The sequence below is a fragment of the Tetrahymena thermophila genome (genome assembly GCF_000189635.1).
Source record: "Tetrahymena thermophila SB210 genomic scaffold scf_8254712, whole genome shotgun sequence".
Taxonomy (NCBI): Eukaryota; Ciliophora; class Oligohymenophorea; order Hymenostomatida; family Tetrahymenidae; genus Tetrahymena; species Tetrahymena thermophila.
The window spans coordinates 143,185-167,638 of record NW_002476477.1 but is presented as its reverse complement, the minus strand read 5'-3'; the positions used below and the strand labels follow the sequence as shown (position 1 = coordinate 167,638).

Sequence of the window (24,454 nt, the reverse complement as noted above, 5' to 3'; positions counted from 1 at the left end):
AATCGAATTTTCTTCATTCATTAATACATTCAATTATTCATTCTACAAAGATTTTGATTTCATTTGAATTCAAAAATAAATTAATCCTAGAAATTCATATTTTTATATATGTCTGTCCATTTGTATTTATTTTACTCAAAATGCCTGTTTAGTTTGTACTAACTAATGCTTAAAGTCTAAAGTTAATGTCTTTAAAAATAAATAATATTTTCTATAAAAATTTAATTCATTTAATTTTAATTTTTAAATTCATAAAACACCTTCAAATTAAATAAATAAATTAATTAATTATATGTTTTTTAATTAAATTTTATGCAAATTATTAGCTAAATATTTCATATAAAGTAGTCATTAAAAATAACTATAAATATATACCATCTCACTTTTAAGATAACTGTGATGATTTTATTAATTAAGAAAACTTTTAAAATCAATTTTAAAAAGTGCCTTTCTTTTGTATAGTTTTAAATAAGAAATAAAGTGAAAACCATTCTTTTAAATTTGAGATTACTTAATTAATTAATTAATTCTCTTTGTAGTCAGTCTGAATCAAAATCAGAAAATAATTTATAGTTTATTGTTTATTTTTTAAAGATAAAATATTTTAGCTAACTTTTGAAGATAATTCAAACTTATTTATTTATTTCTTATTCAATAATAATTAAAAATTTGTTTAATTAAAAACGATAATTAACAAAGAAAGTTTTATCTTAAAACAAATTCTTTAATTTTCTTACTTGTTTTTTTTACAGTTTACGAAGATTCAATCTTGTTAAATGAGTGATTAAAGAATCAGAAAACTTTCTCTTTATGTAGCGTATTAATTATTCGATTGAGTAGTATTTGCATTTTTATCACAAAAAATTAAATAATATATTGCAGTGACTATTTAGGAGCTAAGTAGAGGTTAGAGAAATACTAAGAGATAGAAGATTGTTTAGATATCACTCTACAGTTAAATACAATATTTGCAAAAAAATATTTGATATTAACTAAAATTATAATTTTAAAGGACAGGCAATTTATCATAATTACCAGAATTGATAGAGTTAATAGGTGAAAAAATCATAAAACTTGACTTAGAAATATGGTATTCATCTTACAATTTTACACAAATCAATTTTTATATTAAATATTTAAAAAGGGGAAATAACTTAGGGGATAAAAATGGGGAAAAACTTGATGAAGCCTTTGATTACACTCCTCAACTCACTTATTTATCATTGAGATTGAGGTAAGTAATTATTCTAAAGCTAAATAAATATATTAAATATCATATTAAATGTATTAATTACTATTATTAAAATAGAAACAATTAAATTTCTGACCCAGGATGTGATTGTTTGGGAGCACTATTTATCAAGCTTACAGAACTTGTTAATTTCGATTTAAATCTAAAGTAATTTGATTTCCTCAAAAGTATTTAAGGAGTAAATTTTAAATTAATTTTAAAAAAGATCAAATCTTATCAACGATTCAGGTTTCTTAGGTCTCATGTTTGGCTTCACTTCTATGACTAAATTATAAACTCTTGTCATAGATTTAGAGTTTGATAATAATTTATTTATTGCTTTTATAACATTAATTTGTTTTTCTAAATTTTCAGAGATAACCACGTAGGAGATGATGCAATGGAGGAATTAAGCAATTCCTTTTCTAAACTTACTCTACTATAAGATGTTTCTTTAAATTTTTGGTAATTTGTTTATGAAAAATTTTGAAAACTTTAGAAATTATTAAAAGGGGGAATGTGATAGGTGATAAAGGAATAGCAATGTTAGGAAAAGGCTTATAGAAATTACCTTAGCTTATTAATCTTTCTTTAGATCTAATGTAAGATATAAATATATCTCATTCAAAAAAATCATTTAAATTTATTATTTCATCTTTTCAAAAATAAAAATTAAATTTAACTTTTAAATAATTTATGGATCGAAATTATAAAAATTTATTATATTAATTTAAAATAATCAATTAATCTCTGATTAAATTTTCTTGTTCTTCATCAAGTAGTATATCAACCACCAAATAGATGGTATCTTCTATTAAATACAAATTATATCTATCAATGTGTGTGTGACTTTCATTAAATAATTCTAAAAATTTTTAATTTAATTAATTTAGAATTGAAATTGATTTTAAAATTAAGGAAATTAATTAAAAGGCTTTAAAGTTAGTTAGTTAGTTACTTATTTAAAAGATTTATTCCTAGAATATTTTTATTAATATTTATTTAATTATTTTTATTAATTTATGATTTACTCATTTTTAAATTTAATAAATAAATAAAGTTTAATTTAGTCTCTTTTATTTAAAAAATATTTAAAGGAAAAATAATATAAAAGATGAAGGAGTTATCTCTTTTGCAAAAAATATGGTTAACTTTCTTAAATTAAAATAGTTAGATATATCTTTGTGGTAACAAGAATTTTTATTTAAAATAATACTTTTTTAACTATTTTTTTTAATTATTTAAGGTTGTCAGATTAAGGAGCGTACTCTTTGGGCTTAGCTTTGTTTTTGATGGATTATTTGACCAGCATTAAACTGAATTCACTTTAGTAAGAATTTAAAATATTTATTTATTTGTTTATCAGAAACATGTATTTTAAATAAAATTAGCAATAAAAGTATTATTTTAAACAAATCTGTAAGAGGAATCAAATAAAAATTTCAAGATATATTGAGGATTTTAGTTTTAAGTTAGTAATTATCTTTAATAGATATTACCTAAGAAAAGCAGTAGTAATATATTAGTGATCTCGTACCTTAATACTATGATAGATGAGTGATTGAATTCAAAATCAAAACTTATAAATAAATAAATTAATTAATTAATTATAATTTAGTTAGTGCTATTTTTATATTTAAATTGATACCAAAATGTATTCGTTTATAATCTTTTTTAATAATTAATTAATTTTATATTTAAGTATTACCTTTCAAATATTTAGTTAAATTGATTTCTATCGAATTTTCTTTGATGTTTGTTTATTTAATAGCTTGTTATTTGTTAAATATAAAAAATATCTTTAAAAATTTCCAGTAATATCAAAAGAATTATAAAGTAGATAATACTTACTAATTTATTATAAAAGATAAAAGAAAATGATTGCTAAAGCTTTATAAAAAGTGTTGGGAAATTCAAGTATGAAATTAATACATAGCAGAAATATAGTTTTAAAATAAAGGTGCTTCCACAGTTCTGTGGATTCATCAGAAATGAATCATTTTTCTCAGATTAAAGATTGGTGGAAAAGTGGGAGTGAAATGGCTCCTTTGTATTCATATAACTTCGCAAGAGTTAATTTTATTAAAGAATTTATGAAAGATTTTAACAATTAGAACTATCATCTGAAGCTTCCTTTAAAAAATCTGCAGATTTTAGACGTAGGATGTGGTGGAGGACTTCTTTCAGAAGTAAACTAATTTAAATTGCAATTAATAATTCAAACAATAAAATCGTTGACAGATGAAAACTTATTTTGGTATTGTTTGTCAAATGACAATTTTTCAATAAAAATATTGAGTTAAAACTATTTCATTCTCTATGGATAAATGAGAAATTACAATTATAATTATTTTAGTTAGTTAGTTATTTATTTATATTTCTAGTTTAATTTTTATTAAAAAAATAGAGCTTATGTAGACTTGGAGCAAATGTAACAGGTTTGGATGCAAATGAGAATTCTATTTCGATTGCAAATAATCATAAAAAGCTTGATTAATTTTTAGAGTAAAAATTGAATTATAAATTAGGAACTGCTGGTAAATAAAATAGATTAAATAATATATATATATATATATAAATATTAATTATCTCATATTTATTTTAGAGGAATTAAGCTCTCAAAATATTTAGTACGATTTGGTAACATGCATGGAAGTTATTGAGCATATTTAGGACAAAGAGTAATTTATTGCTACATTAAGCCAGTTAGTTAGAGTAAATTATATTAAGCTAATAGCACAATTTCATTTTTATTATTAATTAACATTAAGCCTGGTGGAATGATTTTCTTATCAACAATGGAAAAGACTAGAGAATCTTACTTAAAACTTATATTAGGCGCTGAGTATATTGCAAAATTAGTTCCAAAAGGCACACATGATTGGAATAAATTTATCAATTCTGAAGACTTGTCAGCTCTTTTAGAAGATAATGGATTTAAGATTTTAAAAATTTAAGGATTTTCTTATGATATAATAAACAATTAAATGGAAAAATCAAACAATAAAATGAATTACTTGATATCTGCTATCAAACTAAGATGATTTTAAAAATATATTTTCTTTATTAATTCATCATAAATTAATAAATAATTATTATGTGTTTGTGTGTGTAAGAATGCCAAAATCTTAAATTATTGTTGTTTCAAAGGAATAAAAATCTTTTTTTCTATTCATGTGATTTTAAAATGTAATTAATGTTATGCTTGTCAAATGAAAGTAATAATTGAACAAAAAAATTATATCTAAAATTTTCTGAATGAATCGATTGAAAGCTTTTGTCTGCAATTAAAAATAAAATAGAGAAAAGAAGCTTATAGTAATTGATTGCACTTTGCTAAGATTAATTAAGTTTTATTAAATGTTTTGAAGTTGTAATAAGAGAAACAAACAAAATTAGAAAAAAGAAAAAAAACTCTGAAATTTATTGTAAGTAGAATTAAATTAAATTAAAGAGAGACATATTAGTAAATAAATAAATAAATATTAGCAATGAGAGGAATTTAAGAAGAAGAAAAAGAAATTTAAGTAAAGCTACCTGGCATGAATGTAAGATCTTATCTTGATGTAGCTAAAAAATAAGCCTCATCTGCTATCATAGCTGAATAGGATGAGCTAGAAATAGACCAAAATAATTCTTAACTACCAACTCTCCAATAATATTAATAGAATAGATCATTTTAAAAGCAACCTTATTTGGAAAACTTTAGTATTTTTTAAAATTATTTTTATTTGTTTAATCATTCATTAATTAGATAACTTCTTAATATCATTTCCTCAATAATTAATATTTTTTAATTTGATAAATACTACGATCATAAGATTATATTTTTATTATTACTTTTATTGCTAATAGCAATACAATAAACAAATAATGATTTATTAGTCCATAAATATTAATCATGCAGAGTAGATAGTCTATAGTAGTTTCCAGATCAAAATAAATAGTAATAGTTTAACATTCATGGCATCATAGATGAAGAATAAAAATAATAAAAAGCAAATCAAACTAATATTTAATAAGATCTAATAAACACAAGTCTAGGTTGTAGTTAGTTTAATCACAAAAATGTAAGCATTATCAAAAATCTTAATTTTGCACAACAAAAAAGCTTAATAAAACTATAAAAGTAACTTTAATTCTATTAAATTTTTTATTTAAATTAACCATTTTCTTTTAGGAAATGTTTACATTTTTGCTTAAAATTAAGTTTTATTTGATATTTATAGCTAAGAAAATGATTAGTAGAATTTTCTTTCTTTTAGAAAAATTACTTATTTTTTGTAAATTTAATTAATTTTATCAAGCGATTTTTAAGATAAAAAAAAACAATTAACATTAATCGTTTAATTAGTATTCAATATACTTTTTACTTTTATCTATTTATTTATTTATTAAGCAAAAATAGGAAGTAAAAATATGTAAATTTCAACAAAAACAACAAAGAGAAGAAAAAGAATGCAATAACTTAAGTCGTTAAATCAGAATACATTCTTAAAAAAATGAAACCTTTTTTAATGAGCTTTCTGACAAGATTTACATTTTTATATAGATTTAGATACATGAAGGAACACAGTAGAAAATTAATAAATGATTTATCTGATAAGTTTATTTACTCATAAAATAAATAAAAAAACATATTTTTCTAAGCAATATATTTATTCCCTCTCCTTTTATAAAGTCTAGAGAAATTCGTAATAATCATTTTTTAGAACATCCCTTTGTTCAATCCTGAGAATAAAATTAGAATTCTCGTTAACGGACTTATAGTCTGCTATAATTGCTTTTATTTATTTACTATTTCGCTGACTTTGTTTTTTAAAGCTGAAATATAAGATTATTAGCATTTGTTTCACTATGTAGCTATAGTAGCTTGGATTTTCGAAATGGTTTTGCAAATGAATACAGCAACATATCACGAAGGTGATTTCATTACTGATAGAAAAACTATTTTTAGAATATATGTCAAAGAGTATTTCTTTTTTGAAGTATTGCCTTTAGTATTTGAAGGAAAGACTTCAACCAATCCAACAATAAATATATTCTTGCATCTTCCGCTTCTCCTGAAATTGAAAGGAATGTCTATAATATTAAGTAAATTAGAATTTCTCATCCTTCAGCATTTGCATAAACCTCATGTAATGTAAATCTGCAAGAAGCTACTACAAATACTACTATTAGTTCATTTGATGGCATGTTCATATGCTACTTTAGGCAATTTTGAGAGGAGTATTTTGCTAACTTAAGAAAATTGGATTGATTTAAGTAAACAAATTCATCAAAAATGATAATGATTTAAAGAATCTTTTTTATCTATATAGGTAAAATATAAAATAATGGTTATTGCTGGTGGACTGTTTATATTGAAGCATAACTTTGGGCATTTTATACTCTAAGCAATTCTTATTCAAGCTCTGTCATCTCAAAGTATGAATATGCTTTTACTTCTTTTTGGATGCTCATATCGTACGTAGTTTTTGCTTACAATATAATTAATTTGGGAAAAATATTTTAAGACATTAACTCTGCAAAAGAAAACTATCAAAAAGACCTGAATCTGTTGAACAGATTTATGAAAAGAAAGAAGATAGATCTGTATTTAAATCACTTAATTTAATTTTAAATAAGTATTTTTATTTAAAATAAAAAGAGAATTGCAAAGAGTAATCAACTCTCATTTGATAAAACAATATGAATAAGAAGCTTCCACTCAATTTGAAGCAGAAAAAGATACTCTGAAAAAGCTAAGTCCTCATATGAGAAATAAGTTGATCACCGAATCAAGCAAGGGCATAATTTCCTAATTCTCTATCTTTAACAATTTATCCTAGCAGACCATATATAATTTATACCAAATTATAGAAGAAGAATGCTATTCAGAGGGTTAGGATGTGCACATTTTTGATAAAAATACTCAAGAATACTTCATCTATTTAATCTTTTCTGGAAAAGGTTTTCTAATTCATTTTTATCTATTTTTTTCAATCTAAATTTAAAATTTTTAGAAAATAATTTTATATTTAAATGATTTTTTGTTGAGAAATATTTAAAATATTATAATTGACAATTGATACTTTAAAGAATATTTTAACATGCATGATTTAAGATTTTAAAGTGAATAAAGCACTACTCATTTTTATTAACTCTTCTTCTTCTATTTAAACTTACATATTTATGAATTCCTTTTTTAGTAAAAATATTTTCTTAATTAACCTTTTAAAATATTAAAGTTGAAATATTACAATTGTTAGACGAAAAATACCAAAATCTGGATAATTAAAATTTTGAGTAAGATTTAAACAAAGATTTTTAAAATTTAATATTTTTAAATAAAATATTTAGCTCGAAATATATGAATCAGGATAAAGGTTCTTCAATACAATAATATCAGAAATCAATTTGCTTTTTGAAAGAAGGAAATTTGTTGGGCGAATATGAATTCTTTTCAAACATGTCTTATCCATATGTAATAAGGTGCTAGCAATAAACAGTATTAATAAAAATATCCAGTAAAAAATTCTAGTAGATAATCAAATAAAATTAATCTGACTTATAAAAAATTATGGAGCTAAAATCTAAAATTACTTACAATAAAGAAATAGAGCTTATAAAAAATTAATGCTTAATATGTAAATAAATAGATCACCATTTCATATCTTGCCCTTAAACTCATTTTTTTAAATCTCTATATTTTATTGCCATTAAAAAGAGGTTTTCAGTAAATCAAGAAAGGTATTTTAAAAATAGAGGAGGTAAAAAATCTCAGCGATTAATAATTAATATCCCAACCAAACAAGTTATTTCAAGCGATGATGATGACGATGATTATGATGATAATATAGAATAAGAGCCTTTCTTTTTTTAATCACAATTAAATCCTGTATTAGAAGAAGAGACCTCTATTTTATTATAAAACAATAAATATGGTACTTATAAAACTAATAATAAATCAAAATACAGAAAAGAAGAATCGAAATCTGAGTTTTCTGATCCACAAGAGTAAGAAGTTTAAGTAAAAATTATTTTAAAATAAAGAATTTAAATGAATTTATTTATCCATCTGTGTAAAAATCTTTTGATATTAATTCAAATCATCCAAATTGATTTTTATGTTAGAATTTAAAGATAGATATTAGAAAAAAAATAAAAATTTTTAATTTTCATAAAATAATTTAGGGTGAAAAAATACTTGAATAAGCTAAGAATAATCCCACTAATATAACTAACAAAAGATAAAGCATTAAATCTAAAATAAGCCTATTAAAATAATAAAGAAATAGCATGGAAAGATTAGAAGACTTAACTAGTAATCAAGATAAAATAGATTAGATTTAAAGAAATTATTTTTAAGAAGAAAAATCGATAACACTAAATATAGATGAAAGGACTTTAAATACGAATTGCAGTTAAAAAAATCCAACTGAATTAAGCTAAAGTTCATCTTTGTAGCAATAAAACTCACTTATGCGTGATAAAAGCTTGAGTCAAGTGACAAGCCAATAGGCACTAAAAAAATAAACTTAGTTTTAAAAACATTTAACTTATTTAGAAAGTATTAAAGAAATAGAATCTAATAATTAAATTTACAATCCAAATAAAAAATCTGAATTGAGTTAAGAAAATATTTTAAAAGGAAACACTTTGACACCATTAAATACGATATAAAGTGGACAATTACATTTTAACAAAAATCACGATTAATGCTCGTAAATGAAAATTAATAGCTAACTTTTGTAAAAATGTTGGAATGAATCTAATTTATACTGGAATTTTGATAAAATTGCTAATTTTATTTACTTCTTTCCTGAATTTAATTATAAAAATGTTTTAAAAAATACAAAATTAATTAAAGATAAAAAAAACACTGTTAAGCAAAATAAAAAATAAATTATTTGAAATAGTATTATTTATATGAATTAAGTTCGTTTTAAATCTATTTTTTTTAGATTAATCAATAAATTAAAATAACTTTATTAATATTCAATTAAACTCTTAAAAATTGAAATGGAATCATCTGATTTCTTAGAATAATGGTTTTTTTTTTTTAAAGAAGTACCATATTATATTTCAGTTAAAGATCAGAGCAAAAGATGAATTCTAAAATTTTTAAATATATTTGGAATGGGAGTTAAAAATTTTTTAAAAACTAAAATTAAAAAATTAAATGTATTAAATATTATAAATATTTTAATACTTTAAAAAAATTATTTAAAAATAAATGCCTTTCTAAAAAGTAGTAATACCACTTTACTAGATTTTGAAAGCTTTTCATTAAATCAATGGGCTTTGTAATGGATTAATACAAATATACTATTTTATAATTTATTATTTTTATAATCTTGCTGAAAACTCTAAATTAAATTTGAGATTGGTTATGGATTGATTATGTTTTAATTAAACTGAAATTATTTATCTTTATTTTTTATATGTAGAATTTATACGGTTATTAAAGTACTAATTAAATTCTAATTAAAAAAATAAAAATTTTTAATTATTTAGCTAGCTAGCTAAGATAGATAATAAGTAGAAATAAAAATGAGAGGATTTTAAGAAGTTGAAAAATAAATTAAAATTAAGTTATCTGGCCAAAATAAAAGATCTTACCTAGATATTGCTTAAAAGATGCCATCTTCAATTCTAGTCGTTGATTAGGATGATCAAGAAACAAAAAATAATTAGTCTTAATTACCTACTCCACTAAAACTCTAGGTATCACAAAAGCAATCTGATATTTCTTTTATTGGTAGATTTTACAGATTCATTCATTAATTTATGTTAAAAATTATTTTATTTAAATAGAGAAAATATTATAAGATTATATTTCTAACTATTTTACATATTTATATTTTTTTTTTGATGATTAAGCATATTTTTTATAATAAAAGTTGATAAAATTGATCTAAGCAAAATAAGCATCATTAATTAGATAGAAGACTAATCGACAAATTAATGGCACGCTGGCACTAAAGAGAAAAATGAATTTGCAGACACCTTTAAAATTAATGAAAATCAAGTGAACAGAAGTTGGTAGTCATCTCCTTAGTCGAGAAGTTAAAGCAAATAAGTGCACTAATAACAAATAAAAACATTAAAATCAGCTTAGTAATATCTTATTTATTTATTAACTTTTAATTCTTAATTATTTCTATATCTACTAATGTTAAAAAAATAAAGGAAGTTCATTCTTTTTATTTTTCTTTTACTTAACAAAATGTTAAGTAGAGCTTTGTTAATGATTATATTTCTAAATAGAATGTAAATGCAATAAATGATCTTTCTTTTATCACATGCAACTAACATAAGTTTAATATTATTTTTTAGTCATAATAGGTAGAAAAAACATTCTATGCACATCAAATAAAAAGAGAAAAAAAGTATACTAACTTCTGCTCAGAAATCCAAATTTATGCATTCAAAAATAAAGAATTATTTAGTTGATTTCATTAGTAAATTTACTCTATTTGGTAGATTTAAGCAAATGAAAGAAAAAAGTCGGTCACTATTAGGCGATTTATCAGATAAATACACTTATATTGCATAAAACAAAAAATTTACCTCTATTTATAACTTACTTTGGATGTTTTTGCAGCTTTTAACAAAGCTAGAAAAATTTGTAATTCTCATTTTTGAAAATTTACCTTTATTCAATCCAGAAAATAAACTAAGAATTTGTGTGAATGGACTCATTGCTTTTTACAATTGCTTTTATTTATTTACTATTTCTTTGACTTTATTTTTCTAAGCTGAGTTCGAAGAATACCATAATTTGTTTCACTAAATAGCTATAGTTGCTTGGATATTTGAGATGCTTTTGCAAATGAATACTGCAACATACCATGAGGGTGATTTTATCACTGATAGAAAAACTATTTTTAGAATATATGTCAAAGAATATTTCTTTTTTGAAGTATTACCATTAATTTTCGAAGGAAAGACTTCTTCAAATGCTACTATTAATATTTTATTACATCTACCACTTCTCCTTAAACTTAAAGGTATGTCCATCATTTTAAGTAAGTTAGAGTTTCTAATACTTCAGCATCTCCATAAACCTTATATAATGTAAATTTGTAAGTAGTTGCTGTATGTTCTTCTTCTAGTTCATTTTATGACATGCTCATATGCAACCCTAGCTTATTTTGAAAATAATGTTTTATAAATTGAAGAAAACTGGATTAATTTAGGTGATTTATTGATTTGAAATAAAATAAATTATTTTATGATTTTTTACTACTTTAAATTTCAGGAAAAATCTAAAAGCCAGATTCTTATTGGTGGACTAACTATTTAGAAGCTCAACTTTGGGCTTTTTATACATTGAGCAGTTCTTATTCAAGCTCTGTATTCTCATAATATGAATATGCCTTTACTTCTTTCTGGATGCTTATTTCTTATGTATTTTTTGCCTATAATCTTATGGCTTTGAAGGGTATCTTATTAGAAATGAATTCTGCTAAAGAAAATTATAAAAAAGATCTAAATTTACTAAATAGATATATGAAAAGGAAGAAGATAGATTTGTAAATAATATTTTCTTTTAAAATAAAAATGTATTTTTTAAACTAAAACAATCTTTAGAGAGCTGTAAAGAGCCATCAATTCACATGTAGTAAAGCAATACGAACAGGAAGCTTAAACTCAGTTTGAAGCGGAAAAAGATGCTTTGAAAAAGTTAAGTCCTCAAATGAGAAACAAATTAGTCATAGAATCAAATAAGAACATTGCTACTTAATTTTCATTTTTTGAAAATTTATCACCATAAACAATTTTAAACTTATACTAAATAATGGAGGAAGAATGTCATGCAGAGGGTCAAGATATTTAGATATTTGATAAAAACACTTAAGAATATTTTGTTTTTTTAATACTTTAAGGAAGAGGTAACAAATATATAAATAAATAAATTAATAAATAAATAAACAAATAAACATACAAAAATAAAAATAATTTTCTCTCTTTTAAAATATAAGTTGAAGTCTTGTAAACAATTGAGGGAGATGAGCTTGAATCTATTTCTTCTATTTAAGAGTAATAAAAATTATGAACTATCTTATTGATTTTTGTTTATATTTTTACCATAAACAAAATAGACCAAAAAATATGAATATTGAAGATAAATTTAAAAAGAGTGTTACAATGCAGTTACATTAAAAGTCTATTTGTTATTTGAAAGAAGGACAAATATTTGGTGAATATGAATTTTTGACAAAAACTGAATTGCCATATGTGATAAAATGCCAGCAAAAAACTGTGCTGATAAAAATATCAAATATAAAATTTTAAGAAATATTAATGCAAAATTAATAAGATTTTTAAAAGTTCATGGAACTAAAGTAAAGGGTTTTATTTAATAAATAAATCGAATAATTAAAAAGCTAGTGTTTAATATGTAAATAAAAAGACCATCATTTTATAAACTGCTACTAAACTCACTTTTTTAAATCTCCTTATTTTCTTATCACTAAAAATAACTTTTCTTAAAAGCAAGAAAGATAAAATCACTCCAGGAGAGCTAAAAAAATTTAAAAATTTATTATAGAATTATCTACATAATAAATTATATCTAACAATGATGATATCGAGATAGGAGTTGGCTTTACTTAATCTCAACTTTCAGCCATAAAGGACATAAAGGACGATGAAACATCTATTTTTAAAGAATAAAACAATTAAGGCGCTAATTTAAGTCCAGCAAGTAAATTTAAATTTTCTAAAGAAGAATCAAAATCAGAACAATCTGATTCGTAAGAATAAGAGAGTTAGGTAATATTTATTTATTTGTTTGTTTGTTTGTTTTCCCATTTATCCAAATTATTTTATTAAATTTTGAACATAATTTTCTCTCTATATTATTAAAATGAAATTTAATTAATTAGGCAAAAGAAAAAGCAAACGATGAAGTATTATCTTAAATTAAGAACGTACTGTCTAATTTGGGTACTAAAAGATCTAGTACTAAATCTAATATCAGCATTATGAAACAGTAGGGAAGGAATATTGAAAGATAAGATTCCAGTGCACATTAAGAAAAAATAGATTTGATAAGAAATTTGTCTGTTAATGAAGAAAAGTTCACTACCTAAAATACAGATGAAAAAAACATTAGCAATCATCTCAATAATAGCTAAAATAACTTATCAGAATATAATCAAAGCTAGACAATTCTATACCCCACACCACTTCCTCAATCACATTTTAACAAAAGTGCTAATTAAGTGCCCAGTTTATAAGTTATTAAAAAATAGAATGTATATCAACACTAAATTTATTTGGAAAGTATTCCAGAGCTAGACGTAAAACACAGCATTCAATAAGATTAATATAGACACTCTAATTTAAGCTAAAATACTTTATTTAGAGGAAATTCGTTAATACCTTAAAATACAGCTTAAGCAAAAAGATACAGTGTTAGCAAACATCGGAACTCATTAAATTTGAATTCATCTTTGAAATTTGATGAGGCAGTCTTCAAATTAATTTGGAATAGATCAAATTTGTATTGGGAATTTGATAAATTTGCAAACTTCATCTATTTCTTTCCTTAATATAACATTAAAAATGTTTTAAAAAACATCAAAAAGCTAAAAGAGAAAAGAAGCACTATAAAATATATTAAAAAATAAATTATTTGACTTATTTTTTCTACTAAATCTAGTTTATAAAATTAAATAATTATTATTTTTCTAAGCTTATATTTGTTAAATATCAACTCAATATTATTCCATATTATATTTATCCAAATTAGTGTTTTTATTTCTAACTAATTATTTTGTGCACAAAAGATTTTTTTTTTATATCTTTATTTTAATAAAAATTTAACTTTGTATTTAGAATTTGTTATATTTTTACTTAAATTTATATATTTCTTTAATTTACTTAAATCTATAATTATACCAAAAAAAAAAAATAATTTTTAATTTTTCATCATATTTTAAAAGTTAGTCTCCATCATCATATTAAGGATTTTTAATTCATTGTAAAAAAAAGAACAATTGAAATAAAAAATAGAACAAAAAATTATAAATATAAATGAAACATTTAAATAATAAGAATGTAATGTTTCTGAACTAATTGATTGAAAAGTTTTTGCTTGTTATTTAAAAACAAAATAGAGAAAATAAATTTCTTATAAATATCAATCTTCTGCTATGATTAAAAAAATTATATTCAACATTCCAAAGAAACAAAATTAGAAAAAAATAATAAAAACTGAAAAATTTTTTAGTAGAATTAATAATACCAAAGACAGATAAGTAAATATTAATAATGAGAGGAATTTAAGAATAAGAGGAAAAAGAAATTAAAATAAAGTTGCATGGAATAAATATAAGATCTTATCTTGATATAGCTTTAAAATAACCTTCTTCTGCTATCGTAGCTGAATAGGATGAGCTAGAAATAGACTTCAATACTTCTAAATAGCCTACACTCAAATAACTTTAATTATAGAATAAATCATTTTAAAAGCAGTCTTAATCAGATAGTCTAAGTATTTTAAAAATTATTTTAACATATTTATGAAATATAAAACAATTATTTTATCCTTAACTTAACTAGATGATTTTTCTATTATTACTTTCCCAAAAATAAATAAATACTTTTTAAATTTTCATTGTTTAATGTGATTATTTTTTTATAAACTATTAAAATACAAAAAATAAAACTAATCATTAGTCCAAAAATATAAACCAGAATTAGAAGATAGTCTTTAGCAGTTTTCAGGTCAAAATAAAGATTAATCATAGTAGATTTAAGGTGATTTAGATGAAGAATTAAAAGTAAAAAAAGTTAAGATTTAAGAAACTCTATTAAATAAAAACCTAGAATATAATTTATTTAATGACAAAAAAATAAGCTAGATGAATACTAAGAATAGTGAACAATCAAAAAGTGCAATAAAACAAAAAAAGTATTTTTCATTTTGTATTTTATCTAAAAAAGTGTTAGTTTGAGAAAATGTTTTATTCTATTATTTCTCTATTTTGTTTGATATTTTTATCTAATTAAAATAAGTAGAATTTTCTTTTAGCAAAAATAACAAAATTTAATCAATTATATTTAGTGTTTTTAGAACAAATTAATAATAAATAAATTAATTAAAAAATAATATTAATAAATTAATCTATACACTTTTTCTTACTTTAATTTATTAAACATAAATAGGTCAAAAAAATATTTGGTTCTCAAAAAAAAGCCCAACAATGGAGCAATAACTTAAGTCCTTAAATCTGAATAAATTCAAAAAAAAATGAAGCCTTTCTTAATGAGTTTTCTGATGAATTATTCATTTTTATATAGATTTAGATAGATGAAAGATTTAAGTAGACATCTAATTGGTGATTTATCAGATATGTTTACTTATTCATAAAAAAAATAAAAAAATATATTAAGTTATTTTATATACTTATTCCCTCTCTTTTTATAAAAATTAGAGAAATTTATAATTATCATATTTTAGAACATCCCTTTGTTCAACCCAGAAAATAAAATTAGAATTCTGATCAATGCACTTATAGTCTGCTATAATTGCTTTTATTTATTTACTATTTCTCTGACTTTGTTTTTTAAAGCTGATATATAAGATATTTAACATTTGTTTCACTATGTAGCTATAGCAGCTTGGATTTTCGAAATGGTTTTGCAAATGAATACAGCAACATACCACGAAGGTGATTTCATTACTGATAGAAAAACTATTTTTAGAATATATGTAAAAGAATATTTTATTTTTGAAGTGTTGCCTTTATTATTTGAAGGAAAAACTTCATCTAATCCAACAATAAACATTTTGTTGCATCTTCCTCTTCTTCTAAAACTGAAAGGAATGTCGATAATTTTAAGTAAATTAGAATTTCTAATCCTTTAGCATTTGCATAAACCTTATATAATGTAAATCTGCAAATAACTACTACAAATACTATTATTAGTTCATTTGATGGCATGTTCATATGCTACTTTAGGTAATTTTGAGAGAAATATATTACAAACTCAAGAAAATTGGATTGATTTAGGTAAATAAAATTCCTAAATATATATTATTTAACTAATTTTTGATTTATGTAGGTAAAATACAAAGTCCTGGTTATTGCTGGTGGACTATTTATATTGAAGCATAGCTTTGGGCTTTTTATACTCTAAGCAATTCTTATTCAAGTTCTGTCGTCACAAAGTACGAATACGCTTTTACATCTTTTTGGATGCTCATATCGTGCGTGGTTTTTGCTTACAATATAATTACTTTGGGAAAAATATTTTAAGATATCAACTCCGCAAAAGAGAACTATCAAAAAGACCTGAATTTGTTGAACAGATTTATGAAAAGAAAAAAGATAGATCTGTATTTAAATCATTTAATTTAATTTAAATAAACATTTTTATATTAAATAATTAGTGAATTCTAAAGAGCAATCAACTCTCACTTGATAAAACAATATGAATAAGAAATTTCTTCTCAATTTGAAGCAGAAAAACAAACTTTGTAAAAACTTAGTCCTCATATGAGAAATAAGTTGATCATGGAATCAAACAAGGGTATAATTACCTAATTCTCTATTTTTAACAATCTATCCTAGTAGACCATATATAATATATACCAAATAATGGAAGAAGAATGTTATTCAGAGGGTTAGGAAGTACAAATATTTGATAAAAATTCTCAAGAATATTTCATCTATTTAATCATTTCTGGAAAAGGTTTTCGATTTCACTTATAATTTCTTAATTACTTTTTTTCTTAATTAACATTTTTAATGTAAAAGTTGAAATATTGCAATAGTTAGATGGAAATTATCAAAATCTATCTCGATCAAATTTTGAGTAAGAAGACTGATTCAAATAAAAATCATTAAATTTAATCTATTCTTAAAAATAATAAAAAAAGGAGCTTAAAATATATGAATGCATATGATAAGGGATCATAAATTCAATAATATGAAAAATCCATTTGTTTTTTGAAAGAAGGACGTTTGTTGGGAGAATATGAATTTTTTTCAAATATTTCATATCCTTATGTAATAAGATGCTAGCAAAAGACATTATTAATAAAAATATCAAACATAAAATTTTAGTAGATAATCTAATAAAATTAAGCAGATTTATAAAAATTTTAAGAACTAAAATCCAAAATTGTTTATAATAAAGAAATAGAGCTTCTAAAAAATTAATGCTTAATTTGTAAATAAATAGATCATCATTTTATAAGCTGCCCTTAAACTCATTTATTTAAGTCTATTTACTTTATTGCAACCAAAAGTAACTTTTCAGTAAATTAAGAAAGGTATTTTCTCAATAGAGGAGTTAAAAAGAGTCAAAGATTAATTATTGATATCCCAACTCAGCAAATAATTTCAAGTGGTGAAGAAGATGAAAATGATAGCAATAAAGTTGAGCAAGAATTTGTGCATTTTTAATCACAGCTAAATCCTGTATTTGAAGAAGACACATCTATTTTTTTATAAAATAATAAAAATAGCTCTTATAAAACATATAATAAATAAAAATATAATAAAGAAGAATCTAAAACAGAGCTATCAGAATCTTAAGAGTCAAATATTTAAGTAATAATTGTTTTAACACAAACTATTTTATTTATCAAAAAAAAAAAAAGAATTTTTTATATAAATTCAAATAATCCAATTATTTTGATTATTTAAAGGCGTTTAAATCAATTAATCTTTAATTTAAAAAATATATAATTTAGGGTGAAAATACATTTGAATAAACTAAGAATTTTCCCTCTAATATACTTAATAAAAGATAAAGTTATAAGACAAGGATAAGCTTAATAAAATAACAAAGAAAAAGTTTTGAAAAATAAGAAGACTTAACCAGTAACCATGATAAAATAGATTAGAATTAAAAAAAACCATATCAAGAAGAAAAGTCATTAACACTAAATATAGATGAAAAAATTTTAAATATGAATAGTAGTTCAAAAAATACATCTGAATTAAGCTAATATTCAACATTATAACCATCGAATTCCCTTAAGCATGATTAAAGCTTGAAATCAATGAACAGCCAATAAACCATGAAAAAATAAAGTTAATTTTAAAAACATTTAACTTACTTAGAAAGTATTAGAGAAATAGAATCTCACCATCAAATTTACAATCCAAATAAAAAATCTGAATTAAGTTGTGATAATATTTGTATAGGAAATGGTTTTGCCCCATTAAATACTATATAAAGTGGGTAACTAAGTTGCAATAAATTCCACGATTAGTAGTGTTCATAATAGAAAATTAACAATCAACACTCAAAAAAAATTTGGAATGAATCTAATTTATATTGGGATTTTGATAAAATTGAAAATTTCATTTACTTCTTTCCTTAATTTAATTACAAAAATGTCTTAAAAAACATAAAATCACTCAAAGATAAAAAAAACAGTGCTAAACAAGTTAAAAAATCAATTATTTGAAATTAGTTTTTGTAGATCTTAATTAAATTTTTATTTAATAACTTTTTCAAATTACCATTATTAGTAAAATAATTTATTGATATGTATTTATAGTATAAATATAATCTTCAAATTTAACTCAACATGTTTCTAAGTAAAAATTTTTTTTGTAAGTAATAAAGTAAAAAATGAATGTTTTGGTCTTCATTTATTTTTAAAATATAAAATTAATTATTTCTCACTATATTATTCTTTTTCTTTAATATGAAAAATTTCTTTAAAATTTGATTTTTAATAGCCAATAAAAAAATTTTAGACTGGATAATTTATATTTTGCTTACAAAAAATAAAGAAGGTAAAGCTTTTTTATTACAAAATAAAATAGCAATTCAATTTTTAAATTTAAACCTCATATTGAATTATTTTTATCACCAAAATGTATGATGATTATTATAAAACAGCAAATATTAATTAATACAATTAAAAAAATATTAAAAAAATTTAATTAATTAGCTAGCTAAATTAATAAGTAGAAATCAAAATGAGAGGATTTTAAGAAGTTGAAAAATAAATAAAAATTAAGTTATCTGGTTAAAATAAAAGATCATATCTTGATATTGCTTAAAAGCTGCCGTCTTCGACTCTAATGGTTGATTAGGATGATTAAGAATCAAAAAATAATTAGTCTAGATTACCTACTCAACTAAAACTCTAGGTATAAGCTATATCTCGATAATCATAACAGCATTCAGATATATCTTTTATTGGTAGATTTTACAGATTCATTAATTTATGTTAAAACATATTTTATTAAAATAGAGTAGAACCTCTAAGTTTTTATTGCTATTCTTATAGTAAAATGGTTTTTATGATATTTAAACATTTCTTTATAATAACAGTTGATAAGAGTGCTCTAAGCAAAATAAGCAGCCTTAATTAGATAGAAAGTAAAAAGGAAAATTAGTGGCACATTAGCGCTGAAGAGAAATATGAATTTGCAGAAATCTCTAAAATTAATGAGAATCAAGGGAACAGAAGCTGGTAGTCATCTCCTTAGTCGAGAAGCTAAAGCAAATAAGTACACTAATAACAAATAAAAACATTAAAATCAGCTTAGTAATTTCTTATTTATTACTATTAATTCTTAATTATTTCTATATCCACTCAAAGTTAAAAAGTAGAAAGAAAGCTCATTCTTTTTATTTTTCTTTTCATAATCAAAAATTTTAAGTAGAACTTTGTTAATTCTTAAATTAAACTAAATTTATAAATAGAATGTATATGCAATAAATGATCTTTCTATAATTGCATACAGCTAACATAAATTTAATATTACTTTTTAGCCATAATAGGTAGAAAAAACATTCTATGCACATCAAATAAAGAGAGAAAAAAAGTTTACTAACTTCTGCTCAGAAATCCGAATTTTTACATTCAAAAATAAAGAATTATATAGTAGATTTCATTAATAAATTTACACTATTTGGGAGATTTAAGCAAATGAAAGAAAAAAGTCGGTAGCTATTAGGTGATTTATCAGATAAATATACTTATATGGCATAAAACAAAAAATATTGCTCTATTTATAACTTACTTTGGATTTTCTTGCAATTTTTAAAAAAACTAGAAAAATTTATCATTCTCATTTTCGAAAATTTACCTTTATTCAATCCAGAAAATAAATTAAGAATTTGTGTCAATGGACTCATAGCTTGCTACAATTGCTTTTATTTATTTACTATTTCTTTGACTTTATTTTTCTAAGCTGAGTTTTAAGACTACCATAATTTATTTCATTAAATTGCAATAGCCGCTTGGGTATTAGAAATGTTTTTGCAAATGAACACTGCAACATACCATGAGGGTGATTTTATCACTGATAGAAAAACTATTTTTAGAATATATGTCAAAGAATATTTCTTTTTTGAAGTATTACCATTAATTTTCGAAGGAAAGACTTCTTCAAATGCTGCAATTAATGTTTTATTACATCTACCACTTCTCCTTAAACTCAAAGGTATGTCCATAATTTTAAGTAAGTTAGAGTTTCTAATTCTTCAACATCTTCATAAGCCTTATATAATGTAAATTTGCAAGCAGTTGTTGTATGTTCTTCTTTTAGTTCATTTTATGGCATGCTCATATGCAACATTGGCATATTTTGAAAATCATGTTTTATAAATTGAAGAAACTTGGATTAATTTAGGTGATTTATTGATTTGAAATAAAGTACATTATTTTATGATATTTTATCACATTAAATTTCAGGAAAAATCTAAAAGCCAGATTCTTATTGGTGGACTAACTATTTAGAAGCTCAACTTTGGGCTTTTTACACACTGAGCAGTTCTTATTCAAGCTCTGTGTTCTCACAGTACGAATATGCATTTACTTCCTTCTGGATGCTTATTTCTTATGTATTTTATGCATATAATCTTATGGTTTTGAGGGGTATCTTATTAGAAATGAATTCTGCTAAAGAAAATTATAAAAAAGACCTTAATTTACTAAATAGATATATGAAAAGGAAGAAGATTGATTTGTAAATTATTATTTCTTTTTAAATGAAAATGTATTTTTTAAATTAAAACAATTTTTAGAGAGCTGTAAAGAGCCATCAATTCACATGTTGTAAAGTAATACGAATAAGAAGCTTAAACTCAGTTTGAAGCAGAAAAAGATGCTTTGAAAAAGCTAAGTCCTCATATGAGAAATAAACTAGTAATGGAATCGAATAAGAACATTGCTACTATATTTCCATTTTTTGAAAATTTATCATCATAAACAATTTTAAACTTATACTAAATAATGGAGGAAGAATGTCATGCAGAGGGTCAAGATATTTAGATATTTGATAAAAACACTTAAGAATATTTTGTTTTTTTAATTCTTTCAGGGAGAGGTAACAAATAAACAATCAAAAAAACAAATTAAAATTTTTCTTTCTTTTAAAAAATATAAGTTGAAATCTTATAAACTATTGAGGGACATCCGCTAGAATCCATTTCTTCTATTTACGAGTAATAAAAATTATGAACTATCTTATTGATTTTTTTTATTATATTTACCTTTTAAAAAATAGGCCAAAAAATATGAATATAGAAGATAAATTTAAAAAGAGTGCAACAGTGCAGTTGCATTAAAAATCTGTTTGTTATTTGAAAGAAGGATAAATATTTGGTGAATATGAATTTTTTACAAAAACTGAATTGCCATATGTGATAAAATGTTAACAAAAAACTGTACTGATAAAAATATCAAATATAAAATTTTAAGAAATACTAAAGCAAAATTAATACGATTTTCAAAAGTACATGGAACTATAATAAAGGGTTTTATTTAATAAATAAATCGAATTATTAAAAAGCTAGTGTTTAATATGTAAATAAAAAGATCATCATTTTATGAACTGCTACTAAACTCATTTTTTTAAATCTCCCTATTTTCTTATCACAAAAAATAACATTTTTTAGAAGTAAGAAAGACAAAATTAGTCTAGGAGAGCTAAAAAAACTTAAAAATATATAATAGAATTATCTACATAATAAATTTTATCTAATAATGATGATATCGAAATAGGAACTGGCTTTACTCAATCGCAACTTTCACCTATAAAGGATGATGAAACATCTATTTTTAAACAATAAAACAATTAAGCTACTAATTAAAATTCGACAAATAAATTTAAATTTTCTAAAGAAGAATCCAAATCAGAATAATCTGATTCTTAAGAATAAGAGAGTTAGGTAATATTAATAGATGTCCCATTAATTCAAATTATTTTATTTTAAAACTTTTAAACATAATTTCTCACTTTTTTATTCAAATGAAATTTAATTAATTAGGCAAAAGAAAAAGCAAATGATGAAGTGTTATCTTAAATTAAGAACGTACTGTCTAATTTGGGTACTAAAAGATCTAGTATTATATCTAATATCAGCATTATGAGGCAGTAAGCAAGGAATATTGAAAGATAAGACTCCAATATAAATTAAGAAAGAATGGATTTATTAAAAAAATAGTCAGTTAATGAAGAAAAGCTCACAACCTAAAATACAGATGAAAGAAATGTTAGCAATCATTTAAATAATAGCTAAAATAATTTATCAGAACATAATCCAAGCCAGACAATGCTATATCCTATACCTTAATCATAATTTAACAAGAGTGGTAATTAATTACCTAGTTTATAAGTTATTAAAAAACAAAATTAATATCAACACTAAATTTATTTGGAAAGCATTCCAGAACTAGATGTAAAACACAATATTCAATAAGATTAATATAGACACTCTAATTTAAGCTAAAATACTATATTCAGAGGAAATTCATTAATACCTTTAAATACAGCTTAAGCAAAAAGATACAGTATTAGCAAAAATCGTAACTCGTTAAATTTGAATTCACCTTTGAAATTCGATGAAGGAGTCTTCAAATTAATTTGGAATAGATCTAACTTATATTGGGAATTTGATAAATTAGCAAACTTCATATATTTCTTTCCTTAATATAACATTAAAAATGTTTTAAAGAACACTAAAAGGTTAAAAGAGAAAAGGAGCACTATAAAATATATAAAAAAATAAATTATCTGATTCATTTTTCTATATTGTTGAGCTTATAAAATTAAATAGTTATTATTTTTATAAGCTTTTATTTGTTAGATATTTATTCTATATTATTACATTTTATATTTATTAAAGTAATTATTTTTTGTTAGCAAATTATTTTGAACACAAAAGAATTTTATTTCAATTTTTTTATCATTATGTAAAGATTTTTTAATAAAGAGCGAGCTTTGCATTTTAAAAATAAATAATTTAAAAGAATTTTCTTTAGTACAAATTCAAATTTATTAAAAATAAATAATTTGTAAAAGTTAATTTGAACAAAAACCAATTAATAGAACCTGAAACCTTTTTTTTCTTCTTTTATCTCTAAATCAATAAATAAATATATATGTAGCTCTATAATTGCACAAAATTAAACTATTTTTTAAATAAATTAGTTTATATATTAATTTAGTTAAAATATTATACTGAAAAATAAATCTATCATTACAACATTTAATAGTAATTACGGTTTGATTGTGTAAAATTATCTCAAATTACTGATTTTGCTTCAGCTATGAAATATCTAATACATACTTGATTAGATTTATCCTAATATTACACTTCAAAACAAGTTAACTAAAAATTAATGGTTTAACTTCAACATTAACTTATTTAAACTCAAATTATTAGTTACAAGATTCTAATTTTCAAATAAATACCATCAATTGAAATTATCCATAAACACATACTTTCTCTTAACTCATTAGAAGATATCGATAACTAGATTAATTCATTAAGATTTTGATAAATTTTTTTGATAGTTATAAAGATACTCTATAACTCATAAATTCATAAAAAATTTTCAGACTTTCAAAAAAAAATTTGCAAATTACTAAGAAATAATATCAATTATTTATCAAATTTAATTAAAATAAAATCTTTTTTTAAAAAAGTGTAATTAATTATTGCTTATAATTAAATAAAAAAATAAGTAAATTTTGTGCTCAATAAAATTTTATTGCACAAGCTAGTGCTAATTGCTCATTTTACAAACATACTATTTTTGATTTAATTTTATAAAAAATTCAATAAAATATTTTTATTTTTTGTATTAAAAAATTAATCAATCGTAATTTAATTATTATACACTTAAAACAAATAAATAAATTATTTATTATATAAAATATATAATATACTAAAAATATTTTTATTAGCTAAATACTTAAAATATGGGAAGTAAAGGAAGATTTAGCAATTAATTATTCAACT

At 22.0% G+C, this 24,454-nt stretch overlaps 4 protein-coding genes across 4 annotated transcripts; all 4 read left to right on the top strand. All coding sequences in view use genetic code 6, as the record gives it.

Annotated features, from left to right (window-relative positions):
- Positions 1 to 776: 776 nt before the first annotated feature.
- TTHERM_00803610 (3-demethylubiquinone-9 3-methyltransferase) lies at positions 777 to 4,275 on the top strand (the record flags this gene model as incomplete). Its single annotated transcript, XM_001012409.2, has 15 exons — positions 777 to 817; positions 883 to 954; positions 1,013 to 1,090; positions 1,145 to 1,234; positions 1,310 to 1,399; positions 1,458 to 1,547; positions 1,607 to 1,696; positions 1,744 to 1,833; positions 2,329 to 2,418; positions 2,478 to 2,561; positions 2,623 to 2,745; positions 3,099 to 3,420; positions 3,639 to 3,768; positions 3,837 to 3,946; positions 4,003 to 4,275. The coding sequence occupies 15 exons, from the start codon at positions 777 to 779 to the stop codon at positions 4,273 to 4,275; spliced, it is 1,773 nt and encodes a 590-aa protein (XP_001012409.2).
- Positions 4,276 to 4,722: 447 nt separating this feature from the next.
- Positions 4,723 to 9,127, top strand: TTHERM_000803609 (cation channel family protein; the record flags this gene model as incomplete). The annotated part of the gene is made up of 9 exons (XM_012796662.1): positions 4,723 to 4,939; positions 5,087 to 5,301; positions 5,944 to 6,496; positions 6,553 to 6,826; positions 6,882 to 7,183; positions 7,462 to 7,519; positions 7,574 to 7,697; positions 7,941 to 8,243; positions 8,408 to 9,127. 9 exons carry the CDS (start codon positions 4,723 to 4,725, stop codon positions 9,125 to 9,127), a joined length of 2,766 nt encoding a protein of 921 aa, XP_012652116.1.
- Positions 9,128 to 9,766: 639 nt separating this feature from the next.
- TTHERM_00803590 (cyclic nucleotide-binding domain protein) lies at positions 9,767 to 13,863 on the top strand (the record flags this gene model as incomplete). Its single annotated transcript, XM_001012407.2, has 8 exons — positions 9,767 to 9,974; positions 10,117 to 10,333; positions 10,553 to 11,415; positions 11,478 to 11,751; positions 11,810 to 12,111; positions 12,202 to 12,259; positions 12,322 to 12,994; positions 13,108 to 13,863. The coding sequence occupies 8 exons, from the start codon at positions 9,767 to 9,769 to the stop codon at positions 13,861 to 13,863; spliced, it is 3,351 nt and encodes a 1,116-aa protein (XP_001012407.2).
- Positions 13,864 to 14,497: 634 nt separating this feature from the next.
- Positions 14,498 to 23,674, top strand: TTHERM_00803580 (cation channel family protein; the record flags this gene model as incomplete). The annotated part of the gene is made up of 23 exons (XM_001012406.2): positions 14,498 to 14,720; positions 14,906 to 15,121; positions 15,690 to 15,746; positions 15,841 to 16,071; positions 16,159 to 16,242; positions 16,295 to 16,568; positions 16,623 to 16,863; positions 17,011 to 17,241; positions 17,372 to 17,493; positions 17,523 to 17,787; positions 17,931 to 18,632; positions 18,747 to 18,786; positions 19,166 to 19,347; positions 19,532 to 19,710; positions 19,976 to 20,649; positions 20,755 to 20,838; positions 20,901 to 21,174; positions 21,233 to 21,534; positions 21,595 to 21,652; positions 21,715 to 21,860; positions 22,164 to 22,378; positions 22,478 to 23,175; positions 23,641 to 23,674. The coding sequence occupies 23 exons, from the start codon at positions 14,498 to 14,500 to the stop codon at positions 23,672 to 23,674; spliced, it is 5,532 nt and encodes a 1,843-aa protein (XP_001012406.2).
- Positions 23,675 to 24,454: the final 780 nt, after the last annotated feature.